An 18,344-nucleotide genomic window follows, 5' to 3' on the forward strand; every position below is an offset into this window, starting at 1 on the left:
GTTAAAAATATGCCCCCTGTTCATTGTTGAAAGCACATCTGACGTTCTGATATAAAGAACGTCCCACAAGAAAACCCATGTTTGAGCTTCCTAAATGTATTTAACTTCTGGGGAGCATGAATGTGCTCTGTAAAATTTCATTGCCATTGTCCATTAGATTTGGATATTTCTTGTGTAAAGATTTAGGTTTTAGTCTGATGTAGGTGTTACAGAGAGTCATTAGGATTCATCGTCTACAGATCATGAATGTCCACATTAAGTTTTTTGGAGATTTGGCCAGAAGTGTTTAAAATATTGTGTTGCTCAAAGACAAATTCCAACCTGATGTTGATGCTAAAAGAAAGAAATGTCACTGATGGATCATTCTCTGGGGACCATGAAATGATACCAAAATGTTTGGCACAGTCAAATAAACTGACATTGTCATCCTAAGGCTTCACAGCAAACAGAGCAAAATGTAAGCGGAAATTTGTCTTTGTCCAAATCTTGAAACTATGGCATCAAAAAACATACAACATGATTGATAACGTCTAAAACATAAAACATTAATGACATAGTAGCAAACATGACATCAAGTCCATGTGCACTTAAAAAAAACCCATCACCTATGTGCATGTTCCATTTCAGTTCAGATTACACGAATGAGTAACATGCTGCGACACAGCCATGTATCATTGGACATATGAGGTACACGGGATGCTCTTATATTTAGACGGGTGACTACATGTGCCAGACTGCTGTAGGAGTCATATGGTCTGTTCATATATACACACAGACCTGACACATTAGGCTGTTGACTAAGTGCATGAGGAAGTGTGTATCCACCAATAACCAGACGACATGGCACAGAAAATAATTATGGCAAAGATATTTTGGCTCCGGCCTGGGAAATTTTGTTTAATAACTCAGTGCTGTTGGTGTACTGTTACTGCTTCTCAGGTTTCAATCAGACTGTCAACCTTCAGTTACTAATATTGTTTTATAGTATTGTTTAAGGCAAAATCCACAGTTGGTATAAATGTGCAAGTGTCAGACAATAATACTTTAATAAAGGCTTCGTGAGCTTAACTATCCTCAAAAATCACTGAGTAATCATACATTAAGTCTTTTCTCTGTCCTGTATGACTAGAGAGGGTCTGTGAGTATATATTGTTTTTGACATACTGCAGTCTTTGTTTTTGGCTGTACATCAGCTGTTCCACCCCAAATATCAGATGGTATGGTGGAGTACAGAAAAACCAGTGGTTTGTGATGCTCTCTATTCCTTGTACCATAAAATTCCCGGTGTCTTTTCCCACATGATTTTTTCAGGTCACCAATATCAAAAGTCCCCCATTAATATCTTTATCCATGAATTTCAAAGATGTTGTGTTTTACAAGTGTTACTACAGAGTATATTTCCTTATTTATTTCCTTCAGATACAGAGAAAGCAGTAATTCCTTTGGAAATTTATCACAGAAGTTCTGCATGAAGCTTTCTTCTGGTGCAGATGTTTTCATATTGAACCTGCACAATACGAAGACCCATGGTAAGCCTAAATATTATAATTAATAATGTATTAGTTATTATCCAGTACAAACTACTTTGAAGATAAAACTTATGTAATAGCCAAGACCAAAACACATGGTCATGTTTGACAATGGTCTAATAAATAATATAAGTGATGTCTGAGGTCAGAAAAGGAATAAAAACATTTAGTTATTTTTATTAAAAATTCAAAAGCTGCCTTATTATTTTTTCAAGCAGTGACCCAGACTGCAGCAAAATACAGCAGGGTTCAGCCTCTGAAGTTTTCAGATGTGTAATCTGACACCTGACATCATCTGGTTTGGGGATCTTTGCCATTTGAGTGAAACCAGATGTGATTACCCTGCATGGAAAAAAAAAACTCCTCCTCCCTCAGACCTGGAGCTCCCATTGCACTTCCTCAAAATCTAACCAATATAAACTCACACACTGACCTACTTCGACAGCAGAGGAAGACGGAGTCAGACTCAGAGGACTTCACCAATCTCTTTGACTTTGGACATGAGGTACAGTTTACTGTTTGATTTCCTGGTACAGAGTTTAACTTTCAGTTTTGTTTACTCCTTCTCTCAGACAGGATAGGTTGCAGAGAAAAGACTACTGCTAATGTTTTGCACTAAAGCTAAAATGCCTCCTGTAACTGAGCTGAGTTGACCTACAATAGTGCAGAACTTTCATTAAAGCCACCTTTACTTTAAGATTTCTTCCCCTTGAATTCAGGCTCTGATGAATTCAAAAGTATTTTTTCAAACTAAGAAAGTAATCAGTCTTAATAAGACTAAGATTAGGGAATGATTCTGACCCAGCTGCACCTTTAATAAAAGGATTTTTGGAAGCTGCAGCGCTGACTGAGAGTTAATGTAGTCATGGAAAATTACAAGAGACACGAAATAGGAGAGAAATATGATGGCAAATATTGATGCTTTCTGTAAAATCCAGCTCTAAAACCTGCAGAAACTATCACCGGGAGAATTCTGATGACTCACCATGCACACACTGTTTCGGTAAACTGTAAACTATTTGCATACAGATCATGAGACCCTGCTATGTAAATCATGGCATTGAGTTCAAATCACCCAAGGGCAGACATAATGCTGGTGTGTAGGAAGCAGAGAATGTAAAGCAGCTCACTTTACACAGCCTCAAAGTTACAGGAAACTTCTTTTTGTTTTCTGCTTGTAGTTTTGTTAAGCGAACAGGTCGGTGGCCTTTACTGGAAGCGACGGGTGCTAATGCAGATTAGAAGCAGGATGTAGGAATACGGCAGGGAGAAGTTGATGAATGACAGATGGACGGAAAGCAGAGGGAAGCAAAGGTAGTGAAAAGGTTCAGAGTGCAGTGAAGTTCTTTTAAATCTGGAGTTAAAAGTGCACAGAGAATGGGTCTAAATCCCAGATGAGAAGGCAAGGGAACTTTTTCAAAACAGCCACAAAGTTATTTAGTTTTACTCTTCATGCTGGGGCTAGTACTTATATGTTTGGTATGAAGCTGCTGGCAGACAATATCCATTATCTCCAAATTCAGTATTTTCCCGAGACTTTTGTTTCTGGCTGTGTGGAAACAGACAAGCAGTTGTTTGGTTTGAACTATCGACCGCTGGACTACTCTGCACGTTTTCTCTCCAAAATCAGCTGTTTGCAGGTTTCCATGGAAATAAAAACTACAGTTGCATACTAATGGTCCACTCCACAGAAACCCATACAAAGCAATGTGTGCAGTAAGGTTTCATTTTAGATTTTATTTACTGAAGCTGAACTTTGACTCTTGCAGCTAACTCCCAGCTCTTAGTATACGAGTAATACAAGTCTCACATGCACTTGAGCACTGGTTTGTTGTGTATATGAAACATGAGGTTGTGTGTGTTGTTGTTGTTCGTCCAGGATGTTGTCGTGTGTGTGCGTGCTGCTGCTGGTGGCCTCAGCTCTGGGTCACCTGGATGAAGCCTCTCTGGATGCCCAGTGGGAGCAGTGGAAGATCACATACAGGAAAGAATACAACGGTCTGGTGGGTATCTACTTTGTCCTGTATGTACAGGCACAGCACCTTTCCGCAGACAGTGGCAAAGGGCTTTAAAATGCAACATAAGAATAGACAAAAGTATGGAGGTAAAGATAGAAAGGCACAAAAGAAAGTGTCATAAGAGATGCAAACATAAGACATTATATAGATTCAAAAGCAGTTTTTCAATTCTGATGTGGGAGGTAGAGAACCCCACAGCCAACAGAGGCCCATCAAAGACTAACAAAACCCATCTGACAGAGAGTATTATTGCTGGTTTCAGATATGTTAGAGTTGTGCACCAGGTGTGTGTGTGGTTTTTTTTTTATTTATTTATTTAAAAAAAGGTATTTGGTGGTTATCACTACAGTAGGTAACACCTAAAACCACAATGTTTTCACTTCTCAAAACGTACTCTTCTGTATCGTGAGTTCTTCTGGTTTTCTGGTGAGAACATTCTCATATGACTTCCTTTGGATGTTTTCTTCAACTGGAGAAAACATGGTTGCTCAACTGCTGGACAGCAAAAGGTAAAGATCAGAGACAAAACAACATGTACTGAATTATAAGCTGCGTACTTCAATGGAGCTGTGTGCTTGTGTGGTGAAGCTTCGTATTTCATTACCATAAATCCAGCTCTGAGTCCAAGATGAGATTTCTACAAAACAAATAAGAAAGATACATAACATTTTGTTTCATATTCCTATTGAATTGCACAAAGCTCCTTTTTTTGTTTTAGTTTATTCAACAGTCAGGAGACAGAAGGAGGAGGGTGGCAACAGAGTGACAGAAAGAAAGATCGCAGTGACATTAATGGGAAAGGATGTCAAAGTTTCATTACAGCTCCAGTCTCAGTTGTTTTATAGCAGCCTGTGCGTTTATCTTCTGTCTCTTCTTATCAAGCTTTGCTGGTTCCCTCCTCTGTCTCTCTCTCTCTTTGTGCTTCAGTGAGTTGCTCAAAGTGGACATGTTTGTGTTTGACTCACTGTCTACATCTGAGTCAATTTACTGGCAGTCAGTCCAGTGTTAGGCTCCCCTCACTCTCTCTCTCTCTCTCTCTCTGCTGTCTGGTGGATATTTATTTGGGATGATGCAGACCTGCAGAGGGAACATTAAACAAAGCAGATGTTCCTCATAGGAGTTCTAAGTAATGTCACTACCAAATCTCCATCTGCTTGGCTTTATTGTTCTGTCTGTTTGCCAGCGTTCAGTGTTGTATGGATGCTAATTTGTAATTAAAATTATTAAAATAGCTCATCTTTGTTTATTTCAAAGATTAAAACAGTGGTAAACAGTTGGTCCAGACAGAGAGAGGATGGCTTATACTGTTGATTATAGATGTAGAAAGGGTCATTCAGTGGATAGTTGTATCTTCAGAAATTCTGTTTGCATCCAAGAAAAGCTGCATTTTGCTTGAGTGTAACTGCTTTTTATTTTTTAGTTTGAGTTAATAATAGTGCATCATCAGCATATTGACTGTTTTTGTGATGATTGCATAAACTGGAACATGTGACATGTTTGTGTTTTGATGTATTGCAGAGGCAAAAATAGCAAAAAGTGCTCTTGAAAATGTGCCTCCTTGTCTAGATCCTTATATATCTTGACTGTAAAGAGAAATATCTACTGCTGAATGACAGTTTTTCCCAAAGTGCTCCAACAAGTGGATTAGCGAATTAGTGTCTCCAATAAATTCCATTTAATGCAATTTCGCATACCTAATTTGTTTTTCCCAATAACTTTTTTGCAAAGAGATGTTATTGCTGTCAAGATTATTTTCCCTAGTACACTTTTTGTAGTGTAGGAGAAATCTTAGGGAAGTGATTGGAGACGATGAGAGACAAATTGTGGACTTTGATGTCAGAGATCAGGATCCATATCTGGGGTCCCTAACATGTTGTATCTCATCCACAAAGTCACTTTTGCCCCTCTCAAATTAAATTTAAAAAAGGCCACAGTCTTTCTGTACACCTTAGATGCTACAACTGGATATTGTGCTGCAAGATTGAAATATGTTGTCAGTGAACACTTTGTTGATGTATTCAATATCAACATTTTGTGGCGTTATGCATGGGGCATTAGGTGTCTTTCAAAAGTGTTTTTGCAGATGCAAATTTGTAGGAAACAGGCAGCAGCAGGTTCAGATATGGTAAAACCCTTTAAAACATTTTCTCGTTGAAATACATGCAGGTCTGTACAGTTAAAATAGTGTGCCTATCAATTAGAATAGCATCAGAAAATGAATGAATCCATCAAATCATTTATGATTACAAAGCAGCTCTGTATTCTTTCTGGGACTGATGGCTATACCACTTGTTTTAAAGTCTGAGGAGCAAAGGCAGATACTGCCAGCCTCTAAGATTCTCTTGACACATCATTTATTGCCGACTTATGTGTGTATGATTTGTCCACAAAACAGAGCTGGTACTTAATCGCAGCAGGTTAGAGTTTATCTAACATCATTAACTGTGAATCTTCACTGCATATGTTTTCTTTAGCCAGGCCGTGTATTGTAAACGCTGAAGGAAACAAAGTCAAGTGGAAAAAAAGCAAGTAAAGTGGGGCCGGCACTGGTTGCTCTACTTCCATGTCTTGGCCTGCAGTGGAAACAAGACAGATGGAGTTAGAGAACGGAGAAGAAAAAGTAAAGCAGGACATGCACAATGAGAATTTACTTTACTTCATCTTTCTCATCTTAAGCCAGGAATTCAGAAAAGTCTCAAAAGGCTATAGACCCACTTTACTTTGTCTTTTATTTACTTTGATTAAAGAGGTCGTTAAAGCCAGGTTTATCAACTGAAAGATTAAAAAAACTGATTTAGTTTTTAAATTAAGCCATTAGCTTTGTTATCGTACCGTCAATCCAGCTGTGACCAGCTGTCACAAATGTCAGTCAAACATTGGTAATTCCTCTCACCTGTTACTCAGTTTTACTGTTTTAGTTTTGTCTAAAATTCCCAGTCCTCTTTTTCCATTTTTATTTTTTATTTTTTGTATGTTATAGTTCCTGGCTGTGAAAAGGAAACATGGTTTAGCTGGTGTAAAAGCACAGGCAACTGCAGATTTACTTCCTGGGTGCTTACTGAGCATCTGTTATCCCTTCACTCTTCACCTCCAGCCAGAGGTCACCGCTCTGCAGCTGTGAAGTGTGTGTGTGTGTGTGTGTGTGTGTGTGTGTGTGTGTGTGTGTGTGTTTTTGTGTATAGATGCATGCATGCAGTTTATCTATGGTGCTGCATGTGCCTGTGGTTCATGTGCAGTGTGTTGTTTTTATCTGTTTCTGTGTGGACATCATGCATTTATTTATTTGCATGTGTGTGTATTCATATGATGATTATGTGGAGTTCATTTATATCCATGCGTAGTCAGCAGAAAAAACAGTACCTCTATCTCTCTCTCTCTCTCTCTCTCTCCTTTAATCACTGTTCCTCCACCAGCTTCTCGAATTCAACCTTCCTTGAACTGTACATCACTGTAATAGAATCGGTCTCCTCGCATGATTTGCATTTTCCATTAGTGGAAAGGATAGAAATAATGATCATAGTTATGCTAATGGTTGTTAAGACCATGAATACTAAGCAGACCATGGATGGTTTTTAGGTAACAGACCATAAGACTGTATCATATTTCCATATTGTATCTATATACGCAGAACCAGCATCATATGAATGAAAAGTCACACTTGCACACATTTCTTAGCCCATAAGAGACACACATGGTGCTCATGATGTGTAAATCTAAACATAAATTACAATGGCATTGGACAGTCTTTTTGCTGTATACAAGCTGCACTAAGGAAGATTGTTGTGTGAATGTGCACTGATTAAATTGGCCTAATTAATGAAATGGGGCAGCTTTTTGTCTAATGCTAATTAAAATGTAAATTTGCCCTATTTGCCCAGATTCATTTCTTTCAGCTGTCAGGTGTTAGCACAAGTGTCAGTGAAGAGATGGAAGCAAAACTTAATATTGAGATAATGGAATATTTGTGTATGATTTGGCCTCCTTATGAAACTCATTGGTGTCAGATGAGAATGACAAGCATGTAAATCCATTACTTTGTCCCAGTAAAGAGGCTGGATCCTCAGGCCTTGTCTTAAAACTAAAGTACTTATGATCCCATAATCCATTCCACTCAGGCCACTCAGGTGTTTAATGATGCCCTCAGGTGATCCTGTCAACTTGTAAGTCAGGATTTATTGGAGATCACATCATATTTGCCAAGTATTTATTTCACAGTTAAACCCCACAGTTTGTTCCTGTCAGCATGCTCATGTTCATTACAGGGGTTTACAACTAATCTCAATTTACATTCTGCTGCATTAGAAGGTTAAATCTAAGGTTACCTAAAAAGACCATTTCAAAGCTTCTTGGTGTCCAGTGTAAGAACGTGTTCAGATTTTGTTTTTGGACTTGAAACAAAGTGACACCCACACTTCTGTTTGTGTCAGGATGAGGAGGGGATCCGCAGGGCCATCTGGGAGAAGAACATGCGCATGATCGAAGCCCACAACCAGGAGGCAGCGCTGGGCATTCACTCCTTCGAGATGGGGATGAACCACCTGGGAGACATGGTGAGTACAGACGCAGAGGCAGGTCTGCATCATGGTCGAGCGGTCGAATATTTGATATCGGCTCAATGATGTCCTGATCCACCTGACATGGACTGTGTGGACATATGGTTTAACTTTTTTCATTCTATACAAGGTGTCACAGTGGAATTGTTTAGGTCTCGTCACGAGGCCCGGACAGAAAGCGTCCACGCGGCCTCTCCTGCCCAATCACCTTTGCCTTTCTCACAAGTCAGGAATAACCACATGCTACTATTGGTTATAATCATCTAATCTGACAAAGTGACCATCTTGAAAAACATAAATTTCATGTACTTTGATCTTGGCATGATCAGGAGTAGACAGATCACCCGTATAATCAGTATAACCCATATGAACTGGCAGCAGAATTCAGAATGGCAATGACTGTGATGGGTTTTTGCAGCTTGCCTCTTGTTTTATCATCTTTGTTGCACTGAACAGAGCTGAACTGAGACATCTCCCCCAATACCAATCTGATCAGTGTTTCCACTGTTCTTGTTTGTATCCATCATATCACTGGCTCATCCCAGCTGCTGTGGTGCCAACACTAAGACAGCTGTCTCAGGTTAATGAAGTAAAAAATTACCAACTGCCACGACAAGCAGCTATATAGCTTCTGTGCCATTCACATGCCTCAGCATCTGACACTGTAACATACATTCAAGTTTTTCAAAATGAAAAAAAACAACTAATTGTTTTCATTCTTCATTAACATGCTGATTATTTTCTCAGTTCATCATTAGAAAATCATATAATTTTTACCAACCCAAGATGACGTCTTCAAATGTCTCAGATTCAGTTTACGATCATGTATAACAAAGAAAAGCATCAGATCATCTATTCTCTCTTCCAGAAAATTTGTCACATTCCTGCTTAAAAATTACAACAACGATTGTTGGATTATGAAAATAGTTGACTATTAATTTTCTGTCAATCAACCCAATCAGTTAATAGAGAAATTGCTGCAGTCTGAGCAAAGTCACATTGTGCATTCAGATGCAAGTGTCATTAGCAGCTCTCACAAGTGGTAATTAATCTGTCTGCTCGCAGCCTTCATCAGTGAAAATCTTGTTTCATTTTCCCACAAGTGTCTCACATTAAGTTTGTAAAACCAAAGGTGTTTTATTTTCAGGGAAGTCAGGGGAGTGTGTCGATAAACTCACTGAAAACCAGCTGCTAAGTCCCAGCTATTCCTTTGTTTTCCCCTCATCACTTCAGGCTTTTAGCTGCTGTCATGTTTGTTTTTTGCTTCAGTTGAAGCTGTAGTGATATGTACCGTATGTCAGTGCAGGTCATGACTGATGCTGGCTGTAAAAAACCTAATGGGTGGAAAGCAGAATGCGTAAAAACAGCATACCAGCACTTGGGCTTATTTATCGGTGACAGGAACACACTTCCACATTCTGGACAAACGGCCAATTTCATGTTTCTGTAGAAACAGGTGGCTGGGAAATGAAGGATGGCTTTCCATTTTCATTTTTTACTGGAAGTGCTTAAGTGAAATGAAAAAAAATAACCAGATGGTGCATATATCTTCCATTAACGATCTTCCTGAGCTGTAATGAAAGCACTGGGGAATTCTGATTATATCACATATATAACCATCAGTCTCATTATGAGAGTCAGAAAACAATACGGAAGTCATTTTAATTCCTCCTTTGTTCTACATTTCCCTCTTTCATGTCATTGTTTTGTACATCTTTTATGTGCATTACACCTTTCCTTGTCCCCCTTTTTGACATTTGTACAGTACAGAAAAATGACATTTCACTTCAGAGTAAACTGTGTTAAACCCATCTCTTCATGAATCCTCCGTCACCCTGCTGAGTCAAATCCTCCTTCTCCCATATCTTCTTTTACTTGTCCTTGTCTTAAGTCTAAAAATAAATCCTCTCTGCCTCTCTTCCCTTGTTCTTACCCCAAAACATTTTCATCTCACAGGATTACTCTAGGAATCAAGGAAAGTTTCATGCCATCTTTTGTCGGCACAATACAACCTGGAACCCTTAACCTCTGCACTCTCAGTTGCTTGATATGTTTTTGATTTAGAAACTCAACTACTTAAAGAAAGAGTGCAACAGTCAGCAGGCAAAGGCAGAGCCTCAGAAGCATCCCTAAGACCTGAAACAGGATGTAAATGTAACATCAACTGTGTCTCTGTTCATACAGACGTCAGAGGAAGTGGCTGAGAAGATGACCGGCCTGCAGGTCCCCATGAACAGCGAGCGAAGCTTCACCATGGCTCTGGACGACAAGGTCTCCAGAATTCCCAAATCTATTGACTACCGCAAGAAGGGCATGGTGACTCCAGTGAAGAACCAGGTCAGACAACAAAGACGATCTTATTGTCTATCCAGTGTTTGAAAACTTTTAGTGAAAAAAAAGTCCTCTGAATTGATGTGTTATTCAGTGACGGTGTAAAAGGCATCGCTCATAGTGATGAGCCTCAGCTAAATCTGCAGCTCCCCTCAGTGTAATGGAGCTTCATGCAGCTCTTTTCAGACAAACAGCTGTAAAAAGCCACCGTCAATTACCTGCTCAGCAGCAGACAGCAGACAGATGCAGTTAGCAACTACCTGGTGAACACAGCGGAGCATTTAGAAGTTAAGGGAGCTGGTGGAGACCAAAAACTGAAATAAAAGAGAAGGAATATTTAACTAATAATTGCCACAAACCCAACTCCAGAGAAATGCTAATGTTGCCCCACAACTGCTGGATCTATGAATAAGCAACTGTTTGCTGACATGTTCGCCATATCAGGGTGATGAGTTGATGTGTTGTATTCACAATTTGTAATTAGAGCTGACATAGCTGAAGAAACATTTGCATTTCATGGACAGCCTGTTGGCAAACTGTTGGGAGATTGTACTGTCCTCACTCCCCTGGCACCAGTAACATAACTGAGAAACTTCACTGCACACTGTGTCACTGCAGTACAAGGAAATATGAAAAAAAAACAACAAATATTCAGAACACAAGCGAGGACAGGTGTAACAGAAACTTTCAATATGATCAAGATAAATATCTGTTACACCTCACTGAGCACAGCAACCAAGGCAGACAGGGAACATGAGAGGGCAGACTGAAATTACTGTGTCATGAGAATGAAAACAGGAACGGCTCAGTGCCTCACGCTGGGGGAAGTTGTTGTATTTTTGCAGCCATCATATTCCTGCAAATAAGTGTTCCTGTTAACTGAAATGCAAGACAGTAAGATGTAGCAGTTCCTCTTAAGTTTTGACATTGCTTAAGGCTTTGGGGAAAACAGAGAAAAAGTTTGCATGAATGTTTTCAGGCAAAATGTTAAGAAGCAAACACAAAAAACCTCATTGATTTCTCTGGGAAATGTAGCTGTTGCAGGTAGAGTTAAAACTATGATACCACCTGAGAACATATAAATATTTAAGTATTTAAAAATTACTTGATAAAAATCTACAATTATCAGCAATGTCAAACGTTGTAAATAGTTATTTTTCAGCCTTTTACTTCAGTTTTTTTTTGGTTTTATGAAATCCTCATAAATGGCAATGGCTGAGTTCAGGAAGTGGTGGCCTTGCAGCAGCATGTGACTTCAAAAATGGCTGAATGACAGTCAGAGTGTGTGGTGCATATTTTTATCCAAAGCCCTGAAAGAAACTATAAAAGCTTTCAGAAAAATCCCTGGAAACAGCCTCCATTTTTTCCTCTTACTTTGCTCCACAAATGGTAAACGAAGCAAACAATTGTAGAGAGTACGATCATGTGACCTGCTGGAGGAAACAGCCTGTTCTCACTTCTAATGGACTTTGACATCAAAGGAATGGGTTTGATTATTGAATGTAATTAGTCATTATAAGCGGCTCTGACAGAAGGGCCTTATTAATGTAAACAAGGGTTGAGAGGACAGGAAGTACATAGACTGAAATATGGCAGACATCTGTGCTTTCTGCTCGAAGGCTCATCAGCAGCAGAGTGATGTTATGTTATCTAATAAACTTCAAAGTTAAAATATTATTTAATGTAATTTTTTTTTTTGGGGGGGGGGGTTAGTTTTCAGTGAATGTTTGGCCAAGTTTTGTTAATTTTTAGTAAATAAATGCAATAATGTTCTAATGTTTACTTCTACTACTACTACTACTATTTCTACTACTAAAACATAAATAGATAAATAAATGATAGTGATTTATCCTGTAAATGTGATTTCAGAGAGTATGTGGAGGATGTTGTCTCCCTCTGGTGGCTGAAAACCAACCTGCAGCTATAAACAGGATTTATCGAGCGGTCCTTCAGCTTCCTGTTGTTGATGAATTATTCAGCAGGCTAGCTGCACCCAGCGCATACTAACAACTCTGCTGCTTCCACCACAGCTCCTTTTGTGATGACTGAATTGTCCTTTGATGTTTTGTTTGATTCAGCTCCACCAGAACTCAAAGCCACACTCAGAGCGCCCCCGGTGAACTGAAGTGATTACACATTTACAAAGTTTTTAACTGGAGAAATTCAGAGCAGCAGAAAGCATTTTCCTGGAGGAGGTGGAGCAAAGGTGTTTTAACTCAAAGCCAGGCAAGACATTGCAGTCAGACAATGACTCTAATTAAGTTCTATTGCTTCAAACAGGCCGGGTGGATGTCTTTTGTCTACATGAAATCATGTTTAACATTTGGATTTTACATTTCTTTTTATTGGATACTATAAAATATTCTTTTTATGACCCTTCACTGATAGGGAGAGGCGTACCCATGGGAAATCATGTCTTTGTGGGTCCCAACCTTTTCTGCTTGGAACCCCTTTATACAGCAAAAAGACTATTTCTTATCTCATGTTGATGGTTACATGATGTCCATTGATCATGACAGTTAAACTACAAAGTAATTTCTTTGTTTTTCCAAAATTTAACAAGAAAAAAGGCAAAGACAAGAGGAGAGTCTGAAAAAATAAACCAGATTCCTGTCCTCTTGATTTCCTTGTGACCTTACAGGGTCATTAGCAAAGGATACAGTGTATATTTACAGTAGAACACTGGAGTTGCTGTGTTATTAGTCTGGTTATGGTGAAGAGCTTCACTGTCTCATGATGTTCATAGTACATAGTAATGTTGCTTTTCCGCATTTGAATGACTATTATTAGTAATTTATTGAAATGAAAGACATTAAGTATATATGTAAGTGTAACAATATTAATATTAATATAGCCTTAAGACTTTAATGCTAACACTCAATCTAACATGTAGTCAGTCTATGTCACTGGTTTAACCTGACCAGATGACCACAAGTTTTAAAACACTGAGGTCACTTATGATGCAATGTCAGGGTCTCCCATACATTAATATTAATGTGTGATAAAACAGCACATTTCTCACTGTGTGGCATGAGCACACTGCTCCTACAAGCCTGTACGACACAAACCTCCTGTCCAGGATGGCATCATTGCTGTTGTCAAAGTTGTCAAAGTCTGCCCCCCAGTGGACACAGAGGAGAAGACACAAACTGCTTTCTATTTTTCACTTGACCATTCATCAGTTTGATTTCCTTTAGTCTGATGAGGTATTAATGAGGTGTTCAGATGCAATTTTTCTCTACCTTTTAGATTTGTGAATTATTCATTAATCACTATTTATTATCCAACCCAGCTCTGCCCTTTTATCAGCTGGCTTGATCTTCTTGGGTTTTATGTTCAGTGATTTTGATAAATACCTGGATGGTTAGTAACATACACATTACACATATGTGTACTCCTTACATATAACCATTTAACTGACAGTTAGAACCTGGAGAAATAAGTTTGTATCTTCATACATTCCTGTTTGTTATATTTATTTTATTCCTCACTACTTTTGTCACACTTAGGTAACGACATTGTAATCTTACTTTCCTCTCGATCTTTCCTCCTGACAGGGATCCTGTGGCTCCTGTTGGGCCTTCAGCTCAGCTGGGGCCCTCGAGGGCCAGTTGGCCAAGCAGACAGGTCAGCTGCGGGACCTCAGTCCTCAGAACCTCGTGGACTGTGTCAAAGAGAATGATGGCTGCGGAGGAGGATACATGACCAACGCCTTCAAGTACGTCCAGGAAAACGGAGGCATCGACTCTGAGGAGGCCTACCCTTACGTCGGAGAGGTGAGAAAGTCACATGACACTCAAACTAAGAAATACCTTACCCTTCAGTGGGTCAATTCCGTGCCCAAACAAACTTTCAGTCATCTCAGTGAACCATCATATGTCTCGTGACAGTGTTAAAGCGTCCACAGGATCTGAGGTTCACCACATTTTTGGACCTTTAGTTTCTCTTTCCTGTCATGAGTTACACTTGTTCCCTTGCTGGTGTTGATGTGACGCCCTTCAGTCCTTACAGACTTGTCACACTAAGATGTCCTGACATGTTACCCCAAGAGTCCAACAAATCCTTCAACTTGAACAGTCATATACTGTAGGTCAACTATGGGTCATAATAACCTGTTGCACAAATGACCTATGGGCTCATTTTTTTCAGGAGGGCAGTCTCCGCCAGTCACACTCCTCAAAACCCTACTCTGTCCAGAGGGAACAAAGTCTGTCTACCAACACCTTTAAAGCTGACTAATTAACATAAACTTAAACTGAAGTGTTCAAAGGACAGGAGGCAGTTTTTACCTATAGACAGAGCCAGACTAGCTTGTCCCCTGTTCCCTGTCCCCAGTCTTCATGCTAAGCTAAGCTAAACAGTTTTAAATGACACCCACAGTCTTGCATAAAAAAATAATTGAAATGACAAGAACCAGGAATTGCAGACACAGACTGAAACCAAATGGTTCCACACTTGGTTTTCAGAGGGTCACATGTAACCCAGTCACACATCATACCCATTATTTCTCATTGAATGATTTAGCAGAAATGATGAGGAAGAAACTCTCTTATGTCTGACAAAGCAAACACACTCAGTTCAGTCATGTTATGGGGCGAGAAGGAAGTAGAAATGCTATTTAATGATTAAAGGCTTATGTCTCCCCATTGTTGGGATTCCATGAACTTGTACTGAAGTCAAGCACATGACATGACACATGTTCCCGTGACAGGAAAACCACAAATGTCTTTTTTTTGTATAAGCGGCAAATTCTCACATTTGAGAACCTGGAATCATCGACTGTTTAATATTTTTGCTTGAATTTTGGATGTTGAACTACTGGTACCATTTGGGTTGAAAACATGCAAAAATATTTGTTCCAGCTTTAATTTGTCTAATCTTTGTCTCTTTTCTTCTGCAGTGAGAATAAAGAAATCAGAAACAAATATTTCAAGCAATTTTCTCCTCTTGTGTCTCGTCTACAGGACCAGCCGTGCCGCTACAACTCATCAGGCATGGCAGCCCAGTGCAGAGGCTACAAAGAAGTCCCGGTGGGTGACGAGCACGCTCTGGCTGTTGCACTGTTTAAAGCTGGTCCAGTGTCTGTGGGCATCGACGCCACCCTGAGCAGCTTCCAGTTCTACCAGAGAGGTCAGTGAACTGCTCAGACTGGCCTGTCTGTCCACTGCCATGATTTGTATCATTTCATGTGAATAGTTGAGTTTGTAGTTGAAAATTGCATTACACATTAAAAGGGCCTTTGTTTTGCCATTTTGCCAGTAGTTTTGTATGTGTCAGCCCTTTAACTGTGGATATTGTTACATTACTCTCTTTTTCTGGCAGCCATCACTCCCTGTGTGATAAAAATTGCCATGCAGGGGTTGAATCGTGATCAGCTTTACTGTTGCAGGGTCTGTGTGAAACTCTACCTGTTGGTGTTTTAAAGGAAGTTCTGATATTGAGTATTTCATGGTTTGCTGCCAAACTGGACTCTTACGTATGCAGAAAACAACAACAGTAACAAACAATTCACATTTCCCTTTATACAGTGTCATTTTCCTCCTTACTGTTTGTCTCCTGCACACAAAAAAATGAAAAGTTTCATTGCTGTCGACTTTAAAATCTTTAGAATCCCTGGATTCTTTTTATGCAGGGATTTTATCATCCTGAGGAGAGTATACATTTTATAATTAAAAAACAGAAAATAAATATTTCGTATGCTGATTCCAGTATATGTAAACCCCAAGTCTTTAAAGTTGTGATCTTTGAGATTTCAGTTCCTGTTCCCTGATAACCACTGATCTTAGAAGTGATGAGTGTTTCTCACGAATGTTTTCATCACCTCTTAAAGTTTTTTATATACATTTTCCGAAGCAGCATTAAGTAGTGAGTCATCCTTGAGTGCTTCTTAATGTCTGCTGTCCACCGTGCTGAGGATGACACTACATGCACTCTCAGAGTCAGAAACAGGTTTGCTATCGAATCTGTTTTCACATGTAGGCAAAAAACAGTCAAAATTGATAAAGACAAAAAAGGTTAAGTAACTTAGATAAGGTATTCTGGATCCAGCAGTCCCCCCAGTGCCCTTCATATTGCCCCGTTATATAATGTCAACTGTACTAACTATACACTGCGTAGTGTCTCCCATAAAGACACTACACAGTGCTCTGCTGTTGCCCCAACCCCCCTTGCATGTGAGACATTCATAGAACATCTGTAAATTGTAGTGATTACCAATAGTCTGCATGTGTAACTTGTAACGTCTGACATTTTGGAGGTGGGGGGGGGGGTTCTCATTTTGAGAGATTAACTACATTATCTGTACATACACACACACACACAAACACACAAAAAACAACACATTACACATAAAAAACCCCATTATATGAGTTACTCTCACTCTTGCCCTCTGTCATGTGCCCAGGTGTTTACTACGACCGCAACTGCAACAAAGACGACATCAATCACGCTGTGCTGGCGGTGGGCTACGGAGTGAACACCAAGGGGAAGAAGTTCTGGATCGTCAAGAACAGGTGGGACACATCACCTGTCTGAGTCTGAATGGCAGCAGGTGGCTCATAAAGCCACCAAAATGAAACGACAGGTTGTTTGTCGTTGTTGGCGTTGAGGTGATGCCGTCTGTCCGCGTTGATGACAAACTGATAACAGGAAATGCTGTTTGACTCCTGGCGATGCTCTCAAAAACATCTATCACATCTCTTTTGTTCCCACCTCAGTCACCATCTTTTGTCTTTTCCCTGACAGCTGGAGCGAGAGCTGGGGCAACAAGGGCTACATCCTGATGGCACGTAACCGTGGCAACCTCTGCGGCATCGCCAACCTCGCCAGCTACCCCATCATGTGAGGAGATGAGTGCGGAGCTCAGAGGAAGACGAGGGAGGACCCAGTGGGCTTTGCTCAGACTACTATACATGAGAAGAATTCCTTCCAAATCTCAGTAACCACTACAAAGAAATGGAAGATTCTACTTTCTACTACAAATTGTAAACATATTTCCTAATTCAAATTGGACTTACTGTCGTTGGGAATGATTCTCTTCTGGTATCACAAAGAGTTAAATGTAATGGACTCTTGGATTCAAGCGTCCTAAAATAAAGTCTGAGGACGTTTGGTTATCTTGAATTATTTTAAGCACTTTGAGCCCCTGAAGTCTTTTCAGTGTTATCTCCAGAGCAGCAGACTTCCACTGAAGTTTGCTCCATAAAGAAACACATACAGTTCCAGTACCTCCAGGGCATGGTGTTAGTAACACTAACCAAAGTGCCAAGTTAAATCTACAGACCCATCAGCCACAGCTAACATTTTAGTGTTTGGCTGATAGTCTGTGATTCTTTCAGTCTCTAGTTTTAATTACAGTGTGTGTGTGAAAACGAATGAAATTTAAATTCAGTGTGACAGGAAACATTGCTGGGCAATGGGAGCTCCTCCTTTCCTGTTGCTGCTGAGTCAGTTCCTTTAAAATTCCTCCCAGTTTTTCTGGTTATCATTATGTCAAACTTTTTGTTTTTGTTCTGTTCAGCACTTTTCCGATGATTAAACTGTAAACTGATGTTTTCTATGAGCTTGAATAAAGGTTTCATTTTGAAGTTAAACGTATCATGGGGAATTTTTAATGATAGCCAAGAACGCATGTTGGAAACTGCTCTTAATTTAACTGGAATTTCAGTGCATAATCTGAAGCAAGACCGATAAACTGATATTTTATATCTGAAACATTTGATTACACAATGACAAACACTTTCATTTCTCCAGCCAACAAACACAATGTTGAAGTGGCATCACATCCTGTGAATCTATATTCTGTATTTATACTTTGTATCCCAGCAGCAGGCAGATGGTGGCACTTACATTAAAACTAGTTTGCTTCACAAATCTCCTGTAGATTCTAATGTGAATACAAGGTTCATGTAAAT

The 18,344-nt window shown here is 39.6% G+C and overlaps 1 protein-coding gene across 1 annotated transcript; it reads left to right on the forward strand.

The window, feature by feature from the left end:
• The first annotated feature begins 1,900 nt into the window (after positions 1-1,900).
• On the forward strand, positions 1,901-18,023 carry ctsk (cathepsin K). The gene is made up of 8 exons (XM_071469883.1): positions 1,901-2,034; positions 3,409-3,532; positions 7,975-8,097; positions 10,285-10,437; positions 13,989-14,207; positions 15,396-15,561; positions 16,835-16,943; positions 17,176-18,023. The coding sequence occupies exons 1-8, from the start codon at positions 2,030-2,032 to the stop codon at positions 17,273-17,275; spliced, it is 999 nt and encodes a 332-aa protein (XP_071325984.1). The 5' UTR covers positions 1,901-2,029; the 3' UTR covers positions 17,276-18,023.
• The last annotated feature ends 321 nt before the right edge of the window (positions 18,024-18,344 follow it).

This window comes from Trachinotus anak, unplaced genomic scaffold (genome assembly GCF_046630095.1).
Source record: "Trachinotus anak isolate AG129_WGS33_773 ecotype Australia unplaced genomic scaffold, CSIRO_AGI_Tana_v1 ptg000032l, whole genome shotgun sequence".
Lineage (NCBI taxonomy): Eukaryota > Metazoa > Chordata > Actinopteri > Carangiformes > Carangidae > Trachinotus > Trachinotus anak.

What these genes read in the sequence shown, in the direction of transcription:
- ctsk (XM_071469883.1), top strand. An exon ending in TGACTCCAGTGAAGAACCAG is followed by an intron (nt 10,438 to 13,988) that starts GTCAGACAACAA and finishes TCCTCCTGACAG; the next exon opens with GGATCCTGTGGCTCCTGTTG. An exon ending in TTCTGGATCGTCAAGAACAG is followed by an intron (nt 16,944 to 17,175) that starts GTGGGACACATC and finishes TTTCCCTGACAG; the next exon opens with CTGGAGCGAGAGCTGGGGCA.